General features: G+C 48.8%; 4 protein-coding genes across 8 annotated transcripts; 2 read left to right on the top strand and 2 right to left on the bottom strand.

The window, feature by feature from the left end:
* Positions 1-5,325: 5,325 nt before the first annotated feature.
* Positions 5,326-9,222, top strand: slc39a7 (solute carrier family 39 member 7). Its single transcript, XM_077591002.1, has 9 exons — positions 5,326-5,650; positions 6,113-6,395; positions 6,561-6,664; positions 6,733-6,901; positions 7,405-7,473; positions 7,548-7,670; positions 7,736-7,819; positions 8,347-8,543; positions 8,619-9,222. The coding sequence occupies exons 2-9, from the start codon at positions 6,122-6,124 to the stop codon at positions 8,886-8,888; spliced, it is 1,290 nt and encodes a 429-aa protein (XP_077447128.1). The 5' UTR covers positions 5,326-5,650; positions 6,113-6,121; the 3' UTR covers positions 8,889-9,222.
* LOC144067343 (C3a anaphylatoxin chemotactic receptor-like) lies at positions 9,050-11,057 on the bottom strand. Its single transcript, XM_077591003.1, has 3 exons — positions 10,846-11,057; positions 10,482-10,639; positions 9,050-10,413 (listed from the first exon to the last, which is right to left on the bottom strand). The coding sequence occupies exons 2-3, from the start codon at positions 10,617-10,619 to the stop codon at positions 9,454-9,456; spliced, it is 1,098 nt and encodes a 365-aa protein (XP_077447129.1). The 5' UTR covers positions 10,620-10,639; positions 10,846-11,057; the 3' UTR covers positions 9,050-9,453.
* A 610-nt stretch (positions 11,058-11,667) lies between these two features.
* LOC144067189 (C3a anaphylatoxin chemotactic receptor-like) lies at positions 11,668-14,058 on the bottom strand. Of its 3 annotated transcripts, none has more exons than XM_077590726.1 (4): positions 14,008-14,058; positions 12,946-13,011; positions 12,634-12,871; positions 11,668-12,550 (listed from the first exon to the last, which is right to left on the bottom strand). In XM_077590726.1, the coding sequence occupies exons 3-4, from the start codon at positions 12,793-12,795 to the stop codon at positions 11,717-11,719; spliced, it is 996 nt and encodes a 331-aa protein (XP_077446852.1). In that variant the 5' UTR covers positions 12,796-12,871; positions 12,946-13,011; positions 14,008-14,058; the 3' UTR covers positions 11,668-11,716. The 3 variants fall into 3 exon arrangements, with proteins under 3 accessions (XP_077446852.1, XP_077446854.1, XP_077446853.1); XM_077590728.1 differs by having other exon boundaries at positions 12,634-12,800; positions 14,008-14,022; XM_077590727.1 differs by lacking the exon at positions 14,008-14,058 and having other exon boundaries at positions 12,946-13,019.
* Positions 14,059-15,067: 1,009 nt separating this feature from the next.
* On the top strand, positions 15,068-18,667 carry LOC144067335 (serine/arginine-rich splicing factor 10-like). Of its 3 annotated transcripts, none has more exons than XM_077590984.1 (6): positions 15,068-15,277; positions 16,242-16,346; positions 17,072-17,175; positions 17,236-17,398; positions 17,456-17,509; positions 18,081-18,667. In XM_077590984.1, the coding sequence occupies exons 1-6, from the start codon at positions 15,213-15,215 to the stop codon at positions 18,304-18,306; spliced, it is 717 nt and encodes a 238-aa protein (XP_077447110.1). In that variant the 5' UTR covers positions 15,068-15,212; the 3' UTR covers positions 18,307-18,667. The 3 variants fall into 3 exon arrangements, with proteins under 3 accessions (XP_077447110.1, XP_077447111.1, XP_077447112.1); XM_077590985.1 differs by lacking the exon at positions 16,242-16,346 and adding an exon at positions 16,536-16,826 and having other exon boundaries at positions 15,109-15,277; positions 17,069-17,175; XM_077590986.1 differs by having other exon boundaries at positions 15,241-15,277; positions 16,242-16,826; positions 17,069-17,175.
* The last annotated feature ends 425 nt before the right edge of the window (positions 18,668-19,092 follow it).

Raw genomic sequence — 19,092 nt, 5'->3', positions numbered from 1 at the left:
GGGGGGAGGGAGGGAGGGCGAGTGGGGGGTCCGGGGCCGGCTGGATGGATGGAAGGAAGGAAGGAAGGATGGAAATGGATGGAGGATGGTGGGGGGAAGATAGTAGGATCCAGATGCATTCAAAGATGGAAGATATGTAATCCACAAATGTGATTAAATGCTTTTGCATGTGTGATTTGGCCTTATGGCAGCCTTGCCGACCCCCCCAAAATCATTACAATCCCCCCCCCCCCACACACACACACACACACCTGCTCCTCACCCAAATTGAAAGACAAAATACTTGAACTTTTTTTAATCTTTGGCATCCCAGAAAAATAAGTTTCAAAAATGGACAGAATTACAAAATTGTGCATCTTTGTGGTGAAACATTCCCAACACATTTTTGTATGTGGTTATTATTTTAGCCAATCCATTGTGAGTATCCCAAATGGTGATTAGATTAGATGAGATGACTTTATTCATCCCATATTCGGGAAATGTCACTGTCACAGTAGGAAGAGGGTGAGAATACAGACACAGGAAAAGACATTTTAGACAGAAATTAATAGGTAATAAATACGTTAATTAATAAATAAATAAGCGTGTTGCTTAAATATACATAAACATAGATGCACGTGTTAACATTCAGCCATTTCTTTTGTTAAAGAGCCTGACAGCTGATGTCATTAATACCCATCTTCCCTTGCACTTGTGTTGGAGTCCATTGTTGTTGATGTCACATAATGATGTCATTTTTCTTAACAATCTTCTCCATTATCAGAGTATAAGAAATCCGCCATTTGCCTTATTACATACTCGGGCTGGGCGATATTTCCTTTTTGACCGGTCCAACTGGATCGGACATCAATCGCCGTGGATTTTTCTTTAGTTTGTCTTCCTCCTCTCATGTTCGGGTTCCATTGCACATCCTCCGGGCCTTTTTTTTTTTTTTTTACCGCGCATCCCCAAATCACGCCATTTGAAGAGGAGCGCTTACTTTTTTTGCATTCGTTCAAAGTGCGAGTGTTAAAAATAGCCCATCATATCATATCATATCCCATTTCACACCGCTGCTATTTAAGGTCCGGCGTGTAGGAGAGCGCTAACTCGGTGCGTGTGCCGTTAATTATCTCTCTACTGTTATTATCCCCGTTGTTTTCTCGCGCCTGCCGATGAGAAGAAGTTGGGGTGAGGGGGGGGTCGCTTGCCAAGACAGCAACGGGGGGGCTCTTTTTGCAAACCCGCGGACAAACCGCAAAGTGAATGGCGCGGCAAAATCAAGTCCCGCAGTTTGGGTGCTAATCCCTAACTAACCTCGGACTAAACGGGCCGAGGGAGGACAGATGAAGGAGGGCCGGCGTCATTTAATGCCGCTTTAATGGCGCCAAATTGCTCCGGAGGAAGAGAAACATTTGTTTTAGGCGAGTGGGGAGCCCAGGCCACGCCCCCCCCCACCCTCGCTCCAAACGGTTTCGACATTTATCGCGGTCAATGGCATTTGAAATTTGGATTTCAAGTCTATTCATGGTAACGGCGGTGAGAGAGGGAATCCAGAAACATTGCAAAAATGAGAAGTTTGATTTTCAAAGGATGAGTAGATTTCATGGCGGCGGCGGCGGACGAGTGGTTAGCGCCTGGGCTTCGCCGTTCCGGGGTCGAGGGTTCGATCCCGGCTCGATGCTCGCCCTGTGGAGTTTGCGTGTTCTTCCTAGGCTTGCGTGGGCTTTCTCCAGGTACTCCGGTTTCCTTCCACATCCCCCAAAAACATGCATGCTAGGCTAATTTAGCACTCTCAATGGGTTGTTTGTCTACTCCTGCCCTCCGTTGGGCTGGCCACCAATTCAGGGAGTCCCCCGCCCCTGTCAGCTGGGATAGGTTCCAGCACCCCCCGCGATCCACCTGAGGATACGCGGTTCAGAAAATGATGGAAAAATTAATTATTTAAAATCAGATGGACGGCTCAAAATGTCCACTTCTGGATTTTTTTTGACATGAGATTTTGAGGTGATTGGACGGAGGAGGGGGGCGGGGGGTTCAAAGTAGCACGGGGGAGATAGGCAGAGGCCATGTGTGTATAAGTATGTGTGCAGAGGGGGCGTCATACTGGGCGAGTGGGGGTCTCGGGCCAGGCAGGCAGATTGTCCACGGCGCCCCCAAAGAAGACCCTGAATGAAGTTATTTCCAGGCCTCTGTCCATCTGTTACCGTGGCAGCCGCGGCGAGCAAGGTGTTGCCATGGCGCGCCGGGCACAAAAAGGCGTGGCGTGGGAACGGCTCCAGGGGTCAGGAGTGAGGGTCTGCGGGTCAAGGGGTCACAGGCAGCTGGACAGCACACAAGAGGAGGCCGGGGTGAGAAAAGAAGGAGGGAACAGGGTGAGGCCATTTCTCTCCCTCCCTCCCACCCTCACCCCACGCCCGCTGGCCTTTCTTCTAATCAGACGTCCGCAAAGCGGACGCCGCCGCCACCGCCACAGCCGCCGGACGTTAACATTGAACTGATAAAGCAAGGGGTTGGGGCGGGGGGGTTCGAAAGGGGCCCCGAAACGGAGCTACGCGGGGGTCCCCGGCGTTAGCCGGCGGCGGCTAATCGGAGGCCGCATTTGCCAGCCAATTGAGCGCGTTGAATGGCAACGCCGCCATTGAGGGTCCGTGTGCCTGTGTGGCCCGCGTGGCCCGCGTGGCCCGCGTGGCCCCCTCCCGCACTTTGGCCGCAGAAGCGATACCCAAAGAACACAAAGGACGACTTCATTCCGCCCGTTTTGAGCCGCCACAAAGCGCCGATGAATCAATAGGCCGCTAAACGCTACCAAACTTCCCATTTAGGATAGACAAGTCGTGCATCTGTTTTGCGAACGCTTGCCGCGAAAAAATTGAACCCAAAACACAAAAAGGAGATACAACGTAAAGATGATGAGAAGTACAAAATCCGTCTGTTGAACTTTGTATATCTTCTGTCAGGGAATCGTTCCGTCAATCACTATCAAAAGATGAACAAAAATGATCGGTTTTACCAAGTGATATGGGATAACTAGTTAAATACTGGGACAGATAGCTAGTTAGCTAAATGTAAAAAAAATGCCATCATTGTTTGTAAGGGACGTTGCCACGTGGGCCCGAGTGGTTAGCGCGTCGGCCTCGCAGTTCTGGGGTCGAGGGTTCGATACCCGTCGTCGACGGGAGCGCGGCTCGTCGGAGGCGCTAATAGGATTAAGAGCGGGCCAAGTCGGACGCTCCGTCGGACGCCTTTTGTCCGGCCGCTGCCCGAGACGCTGCGTGGCCGGCGGGACAAAAGCCTTTGAACAAATTGCGTTGTCGCTACAAACGCGTGCCGACGGGAGCCGCTCGGCGCCCGCTTAACGTCCGTCGTTGATGACTCAATTGGCTTTGGTGGGGGGCGGGGTTGATCCAGGAACGACATCCCAGCATCCAAAAATACATATGGACCCACGCCTAAACTCTCACCTGAGAAACTTTCACTTGAAGTTTCTGGTCACTGCGTGGCGGCCATTTTTGTTCGTTGCATTTTAAGGTGTCAATAAACGGGGCTATAAAAGAAAAAAATATACGCAAATATTGCACAGTCAAGGCAAATCAGTCATCTTAAAATGATATTTCACGTTAGATCTGCTCATATTGCAATTAAAAGCATTAAAAATGTAAATATATACATATATGCATATAGAAGTGGTGTCATTAAAAGGATCTAAATAAAAAAGCAATGGTCTTTTTATGCCATGAAGCAATTTGACATGATGGATTTCCATTTAACCTCATTTATATGAATTATGTGACTCATATCTCAGTGTGATATTTATAGAAAAAGAGTCACTAAACACTTCCTGGCTCATTGGGACTTTTTTGTCAAATTGTCATTATTTTTATAAGCCATGCAAACAAAACCATGACATTTCATGTCCACATATCAGAAATATGTAGAGGGAAAATAGTGTTTACATGCAAATTATAATAGCCAACTCACATGAATGTGTTCTCTTTGCAAAATATAACGAATCATTTATGATGACAAGGTTGATTTTTCTTTGAAATGGAGAGAATGTGTGCAGACGGTTTGGCAAAAATCAGCGTTTACCTTGAACTCCCTTCGTCCCACCGCCGGGGCGGGGTCAGGTATTGTCGGCGGGCCTGACGGGGTCAGGCGGGGGCGAGTGGGGGGGCCCCCCAGGGTCGCGGGCCATACAACGAGGGGGCCCGGCCGACGAGGCATGGGCAGATTTGGCTGGGGGTGCAGATGCTCAATATGCAGATGTCTAATCGAATTGTGCGGCCATGAATCGCGCGCCCCTCTCCATTTGCATGAAGACAATCCCCGGCGGAGGCTCCGGGGTCAACGCGGACCCCGGACCAAATGAGCAGCCGGCTGCAGACGCCCCTTCAGGACGTGTGAACTTGAAGTAGACTTTACCCGGCGACAAGGATTATTGATTGATTCCAATGCCCGCGAGTCCGTCTCAGAGCACGTCTGACATCTGTCCAAAGAAAAAAAACTAAGACAAAAAAAAAGATGATTCTCAGAAATAAAGACGGCTTTTCGGAAGAATATCGCATGTGCCGTCAATAACCATTTGCTCAAATAATCCATTTATTTTATTCCAACTCTTCGATTTTAAATTTGTTGCTCTTCATATCTTCTTTTTGTCAACGTAATTTGCCAGAATGAAGGCAAACGTTGTCTTGGATATCGTCAATTTAGTACAAGGAATGTTTATGAATTTGCAGTCGAGAAATGACAATTGTATTGAGGGGCAAATTTCTGTCTTCTTCTAAAACATAAGCACCCAAAGTATCATTGTATTAAAACTGCTTTTACTACCATTTTTACATATATGCACCATACATTCTTGATGTCAAAGCGGAAACGATGCCCTCTAGCGGCGACAAAAAATATATAAAAATAGTAGTACGTACTACGTATACTTAAGACTTGGATTTGATACGCTCATTTGAATATAAATGAAACGTGGATAATGGAGCAACAGAAGAAAAAAGATTTTCTCCCCCCCCTACCGACAGGTGACGCCATATCACATTTAAAGCTTTAAGAAAAAATGATTTCCTTTTCAAACTGGGTTTTTAATTTCTAAACTTAATATTTTTCTTGTTTGTTGTCAAGTTATCAAACCAAGACTTGTAATATTTACTGTTTTTTGGTTCATATAAAATGTTTAAGTTACGTCTTCTTTTTGTAACTATTAGAATGCTAATTATATGTACTATTTTATATTGCTCATCTGTCTTGCGTTTCCGTGTTGACGTCACGACTACGACCAGGCGCCGAACCGAATCTCGCGAGATTCAACCCATCACTTCCCCATTTGGCTCACTTTCCCCTGGTTCGCTACCCTAGCGCCTGTTAAAAAGTCCCTTCCTGATACAGTCGTCAGGTTGAGTCTCTTAAGTATTAAACCACATGAGTTGCGATTGAAAATAGCACACGAAAGTCCATGTTTCAAAGCGTAGTAAGCCAGGGTTGCTTGGAAACGGGATGTCTTCACGCGAGATTTGGACTGTTGCGCGAATGCCACGTCTTGGTCAGCAGCTAGCATAGCTCCAGGTGGCGGAAATCCTCCTTGGTGAATTTCAGTCCACTTTGCACAACGCATTAAAGTGAAATAAACTCCAGACAGCCGGTGGACTAGCGGCGTTCTCCGGTGAGCACCCTCAAAGATGTTTTTGTGGCCGATAATCCCGTTGTTGTGAACGCGGAGTCCCCAAATGGTTAGCCTCGAATTGATGCTGCGTTCAATGGGCTTTGTTTATTGGGTGTTCGGCTTAAATTGTGTAAAAATCAACAGCTCAATCCACTAAATCGCTCACGACCCTGGGCCCTGATCGTATGCAAATTTAGGAAGTTTGTATTTTTAAATTGAAGCGGCAGACCTTTCACGCAAACTTTGTAGCTTTCCCACAGTTTCTTGTAAAGCATCAATAAAACAGAATGTAATGCAACATGTCATTCCTTACGAAGGGTGCCATTCAATCGTTGTTTTGGTCATCAAAAGTAACCCGTATGTACTATAGTGATTCTCATATCATGGTTAGCGATATGGGAGTGGCCTCGTTGCATTTTCATGTTTAGTCCAAACCTCTTAAAAGTTTGTGTGTTTTTCCAGGTAAGTAGCATGGGGCGCCCACATCTGCTAACGACGACGCTGGCCGTGTCTACGCTATTGCTGTTGTTTGCCTCGCATCTGAGCGACGCTCACGGCCACTCGCACGATCACCATCACGGTCACCATCACCACCATGGCCACGCCCACGAAGACCACCACCACCACCACGCGCACGATCACGATCACGACCCCGATCCCGAGATGAAAATGTTCCACGGCGCTAGCAAGTGGAGTGCCCAGGCTAACTTGCCGGAAGCGGAGGAACACCAAGGGCAGTTGCACGGTAATGACTGTCACTATGGTAAACGTTGACTAGCTCCTCCCATTGGGCTTTTGGTAAGCTTTCCAAAGATATTTGAAGTAGCATCAGAATTGGCAAAGTAATCACATTTTTTTCCTAATTATTTTGACACATGACTGTTGATTAATCCATTTGGTAAACCTCTAGGGCACGCTCACGACCACGGCCACGCCCACGCCCACGCCCACGGCAAAACTCCAGAACCGAAGAGCCAGACCGAGAAGCGAGACACGATGGAGCTGTGGACACAGGTGCCAACCCAGGAAAAATAAAAAAAATAAAAAAACTATGACTAACTCCGCCACTTTGCTCCCTTCAGGCAATCGGCGCCACCCTGCTAATCAGCGCCGCGCCCTTCCTCATCCTCTTCCTCATCCCAGTTCAGTCCAACAGCGACCAGCACCAGAATCTGCTCAAGGTGCTGCTGAGCTTTGCGTCGGGAGGCCTCCTGGGCGACGCCTTCCTTCACCTCATACCGCACGCCCTGGGTACGTTCTTGAAGCTTGGCGTGTGAACGTTGAGGGACATTTTCACGCCAGGTCCTCTCAATTGTCACGTGGCGTAAAAAACCTCAATCACCCGTGATAGGTTTATTATTAATACACTTTAATCAAAACAGGGAGACATCATTAACATACACTTGCTACAACTTGCAAGGAAAATCACTCCCGACTCGCCCTCGTCCAAGAGGATTCTAAGGAAACGGCATCTTCCTCTCAATTTAGTCGGCGCGTAATCAAAACATTTAAGGTAATCTGATTCAAACAATTGCATAAGCTAACTCAATAACACCATTAAGGTAAAAAAAACAACTGCTCATATTAGATCGGAACCAAAAACACCTGCGTAAGAATTTGCACAAGTAAGCATACAAGGTGACCCGAGCGGATCGAAAACCAAAACAACTGCGTAAGAATTAGCACGAATAAGCATAATAATTTCTTTCTAATAATTACTTTTCATATATGATCTATATTTGACCACCGCGCAGAACCACACTCCCATCACGGTGAGGACGCGCATGGCGGCGAAGAAGCACGCCAACACGGCCACTCTCACGGTACGTTGACGTTCCAATTGTTTTGAAATGCCGAAGTTAAACGTTGCAAAGTGTCATCTGTCCTCCTTCCACAGGTGGCGCCCACGGTCACATGATGTCGGTGGGCCTGTGGGTGCTGGCTGGCATCGTGGCCTTTCTGATGGTGGAGAAATTCGTACGTTTGCTCAAGGGAGGCCACTCCCACGGACACTCGCACGGTGAGACCAGCGGCGAGAAATCATCCCCGCGCCGGCTCGGCTCACGTTCCGCCATTTTTTTTTAGGCTCTGTCAAGGAGAAGGACAGCGATGGAGAAGAGGAGAAGAAGAAGAAAGGCTCCAAGAAGAAGAAAGTGGAGAAAAGCGCCGGTGAGCACATCACACGGCTTTGCAGATTGCTCAAACACTTTACATTCTTCTTTATTAGCCGAATTGACACTGCGTCTTCTAGCCAAGAGAGACTAAAAGTCAAGAAAATGACAATCGGGAGGATTATTTTGTATACAAGTCCATTGACGAGAACCAAATACCGTATTTTCACGGCTATATGGCGCAAAGTATGATGTCGATGTATACAGGCCACAATCCATTGGGTGTATTGACAAAAGAACTACTACATATCCCAGCAGTCACTGCGCAGTACTTTGTCTACGGGAAAATAGTAGAGTCGGTGTACCCTATCAACTGATTCATTTGATTTTATGGTGATAACAATTTTAGTATTGGTCCATATATAAAGCGCACTGGATTATAAGGCGCCCTGTCTATTTTGGAGAAAATTGAAGACTTTTATGTGCGCCTTATAGTTGTGGAAATACGGTATGTGGTTTTATTATGACCTGGTTTCATAAATACATGCGATCTTGTATTAGTTAACTGATTTTGTGTGCGCGCAGACATCAAGGTATCCGGTTACCTGAACCTGGCGGCCGACTTCACCCACAATTTCACGGATGGGCTGGCCATCGGCGCGTCCTTCCTGGTGGGACCGGCGGTGGGCGCCCTGACCACGCTGACCATCCTGCTGCACGAAGTGCCGCACGAAATCGGCGACTTTGCCATCCTGGTGCAGTCGGGCTGCACCAAGAGGAAGGTCGGCGCCGCTCTCGCCGTCGTCCGTCCGTCCGTCCGTAACCGTGGTTTTCAACTTGCCGTTTTCCCTCGCCAGGCCATGAGTCTGCAACTGCTGACGGCGGTGGGGGCGTTGGCCGGCACGGTCTGCTCGCTGCTGGCCGAAGGCGTGGACGCGGCGGCCGTCACGTGGATCCTGCCCTTTACGGCGGGCGGCTTCATTTACATCGCCACGGTGACCGTCCTCCCGGAGCTCCTGGCCGGTCGCTCCAGTTTCGGACAGTCGCTCATGGAGATCCTGGCCCTGGTCTTTGGCGTGGCCATGATGGTTCTCATCGGCGAGTATGAGGGGAAAGTAGCTTTTTAAAAATTTAAAAAGAAAAAAAAACAGTTTGTCTGACAAATGCTGTCCGGGCCTTGTTTTTCTTTTTTTTTTTTAGGAGGGATTTCTTTTCTTTTGTTTTCTCGTGTCCTTCTTTTCGTCCACCAATTTCCAGGATGCTAGCATTTTGCTTGTACATATGTCATTTGTTGCCAGATTTTTTTTTCCTGTATTGTGGACAACTTGAATTCCCCTCACTCTTTGTACACAAATGTGGAATAAAAGAGAGAGCAGACAGAGACGGCTTGATTGTGACCACGGCAATTTACAAAGGCAACCTGATTGTACACAACTTTGACCAATAAAATGTGTCAAGAGAGGCGCGAATGAACCGACTGTCAATGGCAACCGTCAACATACAACATTTTGCTTGTACATATGTCATTAGTTGCCAGATTTTTTTTCCTGTATTGTAGACACTTGAATTCCCCTCACTGGCAACCATCAACAAATCACAAGTGGTGCCTGAACAGGCAAAAAATAAAAATAAATAAAAACCTTGATAATTAAGACAAGAACAAATGGAAACATAGTAACATATATTAAAAGCTCAATACGGATTGGATGGAAACATCGTACAATTTGTCCATTTGTTTTTCCAACAAAATGGTTTCACCATCTTTTTGGCACGCACGACGGCAGCTCCACCTTTTTCATCGCCCGTCCGTCCGTCCGTCGTCCGGTCCCTCGGCAACCGATCCAAATCCAAACCCTCCTCGGGCTTCCCTCCCCCTTCGCCAATTTGCCCGCAGACGGCGTTCCGCCCCGCGTCGCCGGCCGGCGCGCTCCGGCCCGACGGAGACTTCCCGTCGTTGGGCTTGAACCCGAGCGAGAAGTACAGGAGGGGGTTGAGGCAGCTGTTGAAGAAGGCCAGACCCTTGGCGGCGGGCAGGAAACGCGCCACCAGCCGGTTGTCGCCGTCCGCCATCCTGACCATCAGCAGGACGTGGTAAGGCGCCCAGGACAGGAAGAAGGCGCCGGCCAGCAGGGCCAAGATCCGCAGCGTTCGCCGCTTCCCGGACAGCCGGGTGCGGAGGAGACCCACCCCGGCCAGGGTGGAGCAGACCGCCACCACCAGGAAGGGCAGCAGGAAGCCGCACAGGAAGCGCAGCCAGTACAGCGCCGTCCTGAAGTGGCACTCGCAGCCGCTGCAGCGGTTCAAGTTCCCGGCGCAGCGGAAGAAGTGGCGGCCGGCGGCGAAGGGGACGCTGAAGCCCAAGCCCGCCGCCCAGGTGGCCGCCGCCAGCGCCCGGGAGGCGGCAAGGGTGCGGTGGCGGCGGCTCAAGACGGGGAAGCAGACGCACGCCGCCCGGTCGGCGCTGATGACGGCCAGAATGAAGACGCCGCAAAACATGTTGGCGTACTTGAAGAAGGCGCCCAGCTTGCAGACCCAAGGGCCGAAGACCCACTGGTCCGACAGCAGGACGTTGACCAGGGCCAGGATTCGGGTGACGCAGAAAACCAGGTCCGCCACGGCCAGGTTGACCAGCCACACGTTGAAGATGGACGCCTGGCGGGGAGCGGGCGTCAGGCGGGGCGAAGTCGGGGCGAAGGCGGCGAGCCACGACGCTAAGTTACCTTGAGCTTGAAACCGGCCACCCAAATCACGGCACAGTTGCCCGGAATGCCCAGCAGGACGTTGAGCGCGTTGACCACCACGGCCACCAAGTCCATCTGGCCCTCGCCGCGGGCGCAGGGGTTACAAACGGTGCTCATGGCGGGCGGGCGGCCGGGACCTGACATGGACCGTGTTAGTTAGCAAATTGCCACGCGCCAGTCATTTCATCAAAGGAACGCTGGTATTTATGTGCTCCGGAAGAGTTTGGCGTCAAGAAATTTAGGATGTGTTTAGCAAATTCCATATTTTTCATGTTTTTTTTTGCCTTTACGCTGTTTATGTTGTTTTGATCGTGGAGCCTAGCGGACTTGAGGTGTGACTTACCCTTTACCGATCTATCGCTTGGGCAGCTTGAAAATGGCTTTTCCACCTGAACAATTCTTTTGACTAGTAAAAGTGAAAAGAGAAATAAAAAGAAGTCAACATGGCTTTGAGCAATCACGATGTCTTTTGACTTTGATGCGCGCCCAACAATGGAGGCCCCGTTGACTTTATACTAAGAAAGCCCGACATACGGGGGCTAGGCCATCGTGGGGGGGCGGAGCCGGAACGGAGCCATCTGATTGGACCTGCTCTGACACTCTTTGAGATTGACAGCAGATCTTTGGGCCAGGAGGCGGCATCAATGGCGGAATGTCAAGACCAACCGTGCGTATACATGTGCATCTATGTTTATGTATATATATTTAAGCAACACACTTATTTATTTATTAGTTATTTATTTATGTCTAAAGCAGCAGTCTCAAAACGGTCCTCAAAGGGTCGCAGGGGGTGCAGGTTTTCATTCAAACTGAACAAGCAGACACCTTTAGCAAGTGTAATCAGTTGATTGCAGGCAGGTGCTACTTATTTTAGAAGACCCCCTCATTGGCTAAAGTTAAACTGTCGACACTGCATCGGTTGAAACAAAGACCAGGACCCACTGCGGCCCTTTGCAAAATCGGTTTGAGACCCCTGGTCTAAAGTGTCTTGTGTCTGTGTCTGTATTGTCACTCTCTTGCATCTGAGACAGTGGAATTTTCCGAATACGAAAGTTATCTAGTCTAATCTAATCTAATCTAATCAAAGACTCACGATGCGAAAGTGAGTTCCTGGCAGCGTCCCTATTTCCAGTCACTCGCCTCACAATGCTTTAAAAACAAAAAATGAGCGGACGAACGCCATCTGTTTATTTCCATTCGCGACACGGATCACGTCACAAGTACGAGTCGCTCCCCCGAGAGTGGTCGCTGGACTGCCCGGTCCGCGCGTCGACGTCGACATCGACGTCGTCGGCGAGGGCGCTCTTGTACAGGCCCGTCAGGGACTTGCCGGCCCGCCCTTTCATCAGGAGTCCCATCAGGAAGTAGAGAAGCGGGTTGACGCAGCTGTTGAAGTAGGCCACGCCCTTGGCGGCGGACAGCCAGAACTTGGTGGCCGGGCTGTTCTTGTCCACCATCCGCAGCATGAGCAGGCCGTGGTAGGGAGCCCAGCACAGGAAGAAGGCCACCACCAGCAGGACCAAGACCCGCAGGGCGCGCGGCTTGGCCGAAAAGCGGGCGCGGCGGATGCCCTCCGCCGTCAGCGCGTAGCATCCCAGGATGACCAGGAAGGGCAGCACGAAGCCGCAGAGGAAGCGGATCCAGTAGAGAGCCATCCTGGCGTCGGGGTCCCGCACCTCCTCCACCGTGCACTTGCTGAGGTTCTTGGCGTCCAGGAAGACTTGGCGGTAGAAGAAGTAGGGCGAGCTGAAGACCACCGACGCCACCCACACGCAGGCGGCCACCACCCGGGCCAGGCAGGGCGTGCGGCGGCGGCGGGCGAAGACGGGGCACCAGACGCAGACGGCCCGGTCCAGGCTGATGACGGCCAGGAAGAAGACGGAGCAGAACATGTTGCCGTACTTGAAGAAGCCGTTGAACTTGCAGACGAACAGGCCGAAGGGCCAGTGGTCCAGGAACAGCTTCTTGACCAGGGAGAAGATGCGGGTGAAGCAGAAGATCAGGTCCGCCACCGCCAGGTTGACCAGCCACACGTTGAGGACGGTCGGCTAAGGACGGCGGAGGGGAGACGGGTGAGCGCCACGCGGTGGCGGGATGGAGAAAGAGGTGAAGGCAAAGCGGACAAATCCACCTGGAGTTTGAATCCGGCCACCCAGATGACCACCGAGTTGCCCGGGACGCCCAGCAGGATGGTCAGGGCGTTGAGGACCACCGAGAGCGTGTCCATGTCGCCTCTGCCGGCGGCCTGGGCCGCCGGGACGCCGCGGGAGTCGTTGAAGAGGAGCGCCGACATGGCGCCTGAGGAGGAGACGGTCGCCACGGCGACTCCGGTCACGCTAAGCGAAAATGCCCCGTCGTCGATGGCGACACTTCGAAAAATGTCAGCAAAAACATTTTTTAAAACAGCTCATTTCAAGACTGGAAGCTAACGACGCTAACGAACCTTAAAAGCGTCCGTGAGATGACGTCACTAGACCTTCTGGAGACAGAAGCAGAAGAAGTAGACCTTCTGAAGAAGAAAAAGAAACAACAAGAGTTGGACCATCGGAAGAAGGAAAAAAACAGCTTGAAGTTACATCACATGACTGTGTTACTTCCTCCTTCAGTGGAAAGCCAAGATGATCTTAAGAAATAATCTTGACTCACTAGAAATCCTTCCTTCAGCTACGTGACGCATTTATAAGATGTGCAATAAATAAAGAATTGAAATCAGAGCAGTGGCCAAATAAAAGCTCCTTAACTTTTGGCTGACAAGCATTCGGATTGGAGGATTTGGAAATCATTTGAATTGAAAGCAAACGTACGAATAACGAAAGATGCTACGATTAGCGCTTAGGCCTTGAACGCACCCTTTTCTGTTGTTTAGCATTTAGCAAGAATAAATGCAAATAAAAGCCACGAGTGATTCAAGCAATAATAATAATGTAATTCTAAAAAAAGGAAGATATTTTAGTAAATCTGATCTCACATTGCTTAACCCTTTGCCTGCCATCGACCCAACCATCACTACCAGCTTTCCCAGTCCAAGTGGATTGGCGTCAATTAACGTCGCTCTTTTGCTAACTACCACAGCACATACCCTGTAGCGGTAAAAGACGGCTGCAGTCCCTCAAAAGGTTCATTGAGGACATTTTCCACCAGTTCCCTTTTTAAAAACATTCATATATACCAAATGCAGATATAAATCTATATAGTTTTTAATACATTATTATAGGAACAGGGTTTATAGATGCTAAATGTAAACAAACAGAGGAAAAGTATATATACAATGTAAAAAAATAATAGGTCCGTAACTAAAATTTTTCTCTCAATTAACTCATCTTATATGGATTTTGCTGAATCAGTTTTTAAAAAAATCGAAATATTCCTTTCTTTTATTTAAAAATGCAACTTAATTAACTCACTGTTGCGCACATAAGATAAAGTAGTAGTAGGCACACATATGAGCAAAAACTTGACTTTTACAACACGCACTTCTATTTAAAAGCAACAGTTTTGGACCTACTTTGTTCATTTAAAGATGCAGCTGTCCCTCGATGGCGCAAAGACCGAATGGAAACACACACACACTCACACACACACACACACACTCGATACTTCCCCTTTTACGCTCAAACACACGCCGTCAACGAGTCAGCGCTGTAAATACGTTTCCCAAGCAAATGACAGTATCTTTTCCGCCACGTGGCGGGCAATTTTCTGGCAAAAAAAAGCACCCTCCCCCCAAATATTTGCTCCAACGGACGATTTTGCTGCAGTTAGCGACGTGAGGAATGTTTGTTGACCTTTGACCTTTTCAGTTTATTTCTCTTGAAGTATAATATATCCAACCTGACGCCATGTTTTTAACGAAGCTACATTATAAACACATTCACTCACGCATTGACGGGGATAGACGTCCAGTCCAATTTGACTGTTCATTAGAGACAGTGTTTATCTCAAAACACCTTAATAAAAAAGTTATGAAAGGAGTTCCATTGAAAACAGTACATAATATGATATTTTTAGATCTCAATTAATGGTTCAAAGATATTCCTTTATTGATTTATAATGTTTGACGCAACAAAAACAAACTGTGTCACTTGTGCACTTGTTGAATATTGCATACATTGAGTGGGTGATAAATGGGGAAAATAGACTTTGACACTCATACATTGGGCTAACGACGTGATGCTAACTTCCGTCTTTTTCTTCTTTGTCGGTGCTACTCGGGCGACTGCGTTCTATTGGTTTCATTACTGCCTTCTCGTGAGTCGGCGTGTTACTACTTAAACCACGAGCTAAAACTGGGATCTAAATGACAAATTGAGGAAAAGTATCGTCGTCCCTTACGCAATATTACTACTCTTATTTGCTTATTTCTAGTTACTAGTAAAAAACAGAGGGGCACTCTGAAATTGTGTCCGGATTTCTTCTATTACAGCCTCAATGTTGGATTTATTTTCACATTCAATGATTTGAATGAGGCTTCCATTTGCATTTTTATTTGAAATGTCATGGTTTCTAATTGATTTTTGGGGTAAATATGGCATGTGATGTAATTCTAATTCATCCCTACGGAGGCGCTGTGATACGTCTCAACTCGTTCAAGCAACATTACAGTGACGAGGAAAAGAAGGAACTTATTTTGGCTCCACATTACCTAAAACGGTAGCACGTTTTTTGTGTGTATTTTCTTTCCACCTCGTTAAGTTTACCCAAACAAAAGCCATGGCTCGTTACATGCGCCCGCCGAACTCGTCCTTGTTCGTCAGAAACATATCCGATGAATCCAGGTGAGTCGCAATTCCGCCTTTTTAATTGCGCCGCTATTTATTGTTAGCCGCTAACCAAATTTAGCAGCAAGCTAACGTCGGGCCGCGCTTTGCTAGGGACTCTTAGCTTTTTACCAGTCAAACAAATGATTTTTAAATCCTACTCCACAATAACGCGGTGTCTATAATCGCTTATTAGTTGTGCAGTAATTATTTCATAGTGAATTTTGAAGCGTAGTGAACGAAGGTTCGGGTTTCCTCTCGAACGTGGATTTGTTGCTATTTCGGTTGCAGATTCGACACAACTGATTTGCGCATTTGCAGCGATTAAAATTCATAGAAATGACTTTTTTTTGTTCAGTTCTGCATTTTTTAAAATTTCAATTAAACGCACACCGTGTCCACATAGTCTTGCGACAATCTTTGCACTCATATTAGTGTCTTTGTGATAAACCAATATCTGCTCATGTTTTGTCAAAATGCCGCTTTTCCCCTTGACTTTGTTCATGTTGTTTTTGTAAATGGATGCACAACTGTTTTCTGATGGATTTTCACAAAAGGGCCACTTTACCCCCATTCAACAAAAAAGGTCCAATCAAATTTGACCTTGAGTCGATCTAATTCATTGACGACTATAGACGTCCCATTCATTTAAACTGGATGGCTTGGTTCTGATTTTTTTTAAATCAGTTGTTAGATCCTCCAATCCTCTTTAGTTCCGCCATTGATTATGTAGAGGTCCTATTTATCTTAAAATTATGCAAAGTATTTCTCCCCCCCACGACAACTTTCTGTAACCCTCCGTAAAATTGGACCGAAATGAAATTATTCAAATCCAAAGCTGCTTTTAACGAGCAGAACGTAGATGCCCATTTTTTTGCCGCGTCGGAAGCCCTTTGACCTTGTTGACCTTGTTGTTGGGGGTGAAGCGACCCGTCCGCTCGCTCGCCCAGTGAAGTTACCCTTGTATATCTACGGTGTTCAGGCCTGAGGATTTGCGGCGTGAGTTTGGCCGCTATGGGCCCGTAGTAGACGTCTACATCCCCCTTGACTTCTTTACGCGTCAACCAAGAGGATTTGCATACATTCAATATCCTTTCCCAAACCAGCTAACTCTTGTTTTCCCCTCAGCGGAAGAGCAGCTTTGTGCTGTACTGTGTGCTTTTCTTTTTTGTTTGTTTAGGTTTTTTTGTTCTTGTTTGTTTGTTTGTTTGTTTGTTTCTTCTCCCTCCCCCGACGGACCCGTCTAACGTTGACTATTTCTCTGTTATTGCTTCAGAAAACGTAAAAGCATCCCCTTGCGGAAGCGGCCACGCAAAGAATAACAAAGACCCGTCGCGTAGCGTAGCCGTAAAGACGAGGTCGCAGATTTTGGTCTGGAGGGCAAAAAAGTTGGGGAGGAAGTAAAGCACCAAGAGGAAAAACAAAGGTGTCTGTCTGTCTGTCGGAGGCGCTAAAGAAAAGAGAGAGCATTTTCAAAAGAGTCAAGCAAGAGAGACCGACCGGCCAAGTCGCTCGATTAAAGACAAAGCCAAGCAAAGGTAACCAGTCGGAGAACTTTGACAATTTTGTATCCTCTCAAGACACCTTTTGGAATATAGCCTTTCAATTTACAATCATTCAATCAGCTGTTTTTTTTTTTTAATCTTTTGATTTGGTTTTCCTAAATCCCCCCCTTCCTCAGACAATTATTTTTGCTGAAATCTCCTAGTGTTGTTGATTTTTTTAAAGTTTTTTTTATCGGAAACCGAGTTCCGCTCCCGAGTCAGTTTGTGTGGAGAAAAAAAAAGCCCAAAAGCCTTAACCGCCCAGAATGTTCGAGGATGTACGCGACGCCGAGGACGCCCTTCACAGCCTGGATAGGAAGTGGGTGTGCGGCCGCCAGATCGAAATCCAGTTCGCCCAGGGAGACCGGAAAAGTGAGCGGCCGGCCGCCGCCGTGGCCCGGAATTCCCAAATGTAAACGCGCTTCTCCTCAGCTCCCAATCAGATGAAAACCAAGGAGCGCAATTCTCCGTCCCGATCGTCCCGCTACGACGACTACGACCGGCGGCGCCGCTCGCGCAGCCGCAGCTACGACCGGCGCCGCTCGCGCAGCACCTCCTACGACCGAAGACGCAGACGTTCCGAGAGCCCCAGAGAGTAAGTCGCCGACGTGAAACCGCCTCCAAAGATGCCAACCCACTTTTGGCTCCGCAGACCTCGCGGGCGCCAGCAAGGGCGGGGAGGAAGTAGAGGCCGTGACGACGAAAGGTAACTAACTTCCTTTCTTTTTTAATCCGGGGAAGTTTGACTGTATCATCGTTTGGGTACACTGTCGATCGGTCGCCGGTCGATTTGTCGCCGGTCTTTTGGTCGCCCGGAAGGTTATTGATAATTACCATTTAAATCTTTGCTCAAATTCCCTGAATACAAACTGCGAATTATTATTTAGTCATACTTAATTCCCTAGTAATTATTAGGCTAAAGAATAGCTCCACATTTCCCGGATTTTTATTGTTTTTTGTTGGAAAACTTGTTAAGACCCTGACTGAACTGACGGAGCTTCTTAAAGGGACAACGCATGTACATACAAAGTCTTCTACACTCACACGTCGGCTCAGTGAATCTGCTCATGGCCATTGTTGGCTTTTATTGATGCGTTTATTGATATTGTTTTACCTTGTTTTGTCGCCGGTCTTTTGGTCGCCAGTATTTTGGTTGCCCCGACCGTGACCAAAAGACCGGCGACCAATCGACTGCACACTCATCGTTTGCTAGTCCTAGTGACGACACATTTTTGATTTGCTAGACGTTGACGCAAAGGTATCCGTTCCATTTTCAGGCCCCGTCAGAGAGCCCGCCGGGCGTCCCGCGGGCGCTCGCCGTCCAGATCGGCGTCCCCGCCGCCGCCACCGCCGTCCAAGCCCGCCGTCAAGTCGGACTCGTCGGCCTCCCGCTACCCCGAGGACGACGCGCGCCAGCAACGTTCCCCGTCGCGCTCCCGGTCCCGCTCGGCGTCCAGGTCGCGCTCGCGTTCCTGGACGGGCCGCAAGTCCGGGGGGCGCTAGCGAGGAACCCGAGTCCAGAAGTAGCCGCTTTTCTTTGGACTGGAATGTGTGGATCGTCACAAGGTTTTTTTTCCACTTGCTTCCCTATTGTCCCTTTTCGCTGCCTTCCGGTGGAGGAAAAGATTTGGCGGACCCCCGCTCCGTCCCATCGCGACCGCTTTTCATATCAATTCGACGCCCTTTTACGTCCCGTATTTTTTAAAATCCACTCCGCTCTTTAGGCCGTTTTATAGGACTTGTTGTCCAAGCCGTTAAGCGCGTGACGTGGATCGGCGACGACATTTTGTTCATTTTCCAGTGCATGTCTTTGTCACCTCGAAGGAGAAGCTATTATTTTCGGAAATAAACTGGCTTAAAAGAATGCCCACGGCTCATTGCTTTTTCTTTTAACGGCCTTTCGGACCGCTAGGTCCCAACCCGTCGTACGGCGGGGGTAATCGAGCGGTCGTTACGGATTTCATGTCCCGCGTATGAACGGGGGCGGCTTCAGCCTGGTTCCCGCCGTGCGAGCGGCCATGCGTGAAACGCGCGCCATCGAGCGAGAAGACCCATTGACTGCTGGCATGTGTGACTACATGAACTTTGCTCGCCGCCATTGACGCCGCGGGCGGGAAGTTCAATGCGTCCGTCGCGCCCGGAGTCCCGCGTTCGGCCGCCGCCGGCCCGCTTCCCGTGATCCCGTCCGCCCGGCGCCCGGGTCCGTTCGGCGGAGGCCCGTTAAAAGCGCGTGTGTTCGGGAGGTGCCGGAACAGCGCTGCGAGGAAAATGGCAAGCGGGCTCGGGCCG

This window comes from Stigmatopora argus, chromosome 21 (genome assembly GCF_051989625.1).
Source record: "Stigmatopora argus isolate UIUO_Sarg chromosome 21, RoL_Sarg_1.0, whole genome shotgun sequence".
Lineage (NCBI taxonomy): Eukaryota > Metazoa > Chordata > Actinopteri > Syngnathiformes > Syngnathidae > Stigmatopora > Stigmatopora argus.
The sequence above is the reverse complement of the archived record's forward strand: the minus strand, read 5'-3'. Positions and strand labels throughout refer to the sequence as shown.

Excerpts from the sequence above, each read along its gene's own strand:
- slc39a7 (XM_077591002.1), top strand. The coding sequence starts at position 6,122 with ATGGGGCGCCCACATCTGCTAACGACGACGCTGGCCGTGTCTACGCTA. Across the intron at positions 6,902-7,404 it reads CCTCATACCGCACGCCCTGG|AACCACACTCCCATCACGGT; the intron begins GTACGTTCTTGA and ends ACCACCGCGCAG. Across the intron at positions 7,671-7,735 it reads CTCCCACGGACACTCGCACG|GCTCTGTCAAGGAGAAGGAC; the intron begins GTGAGACCAGCG and ends ATTTTTTTTTAG.
- LOC144067189 (XM_077590726.1), bottom strand. The coding sequence starts at position 12,795 with ATGTCGGCGCTCCTCTTCAACGACTCCCGCGGCGTCCCGGCGGCCCAG. Across the intron at positions 12,551-12,633 it reads TGGCCGGATTCAAACTCCAG|CCGACCGTCCTCAACGTGTG; the intron begins GTGGATTTGTCC and ends CGCCGTCCTTAG.
- LOC144067335 (XM_077590984.1), top strand. The coding sequence starts at position 15,213 with ATGGCTCGTTACATGCGCCCGCCGAACTCGTCCTTGTTCGTCAGAAAC. Across the intron at positions 17,399-17,455 it reads CGTTCCGAGAGCCCCAGAGA|ACCTCGCGGGCGCCAGCAAG; the intron begins GTAAGTCGCCGA and ends TTGGCTCCGCAG. Across the intron at positions 17,510-18,080 it reads AGAGGCCGTGACGACGAAAG|GCCCCGTCAGAGAGCCCGCC; the intron begins GTAACTAACTTC and ends TTCCATTTTCAG.
- LOC144067343 (XM_077591003.1), bottom strand. The coding sequence starts at position 10,619 with ATGAGCACCGTTTGTAACCCCTGCGCCCGCGGCGAGGGCCAGATGGAC. Across the intron at positions 10,414-10,481 it reads TGGCCGGTTTCAAGCTCAAG|GCGTCCATCTTCAACGTGTG; the intron begins GTAACTTAGCGT and ends GCTCCCCGCCAG.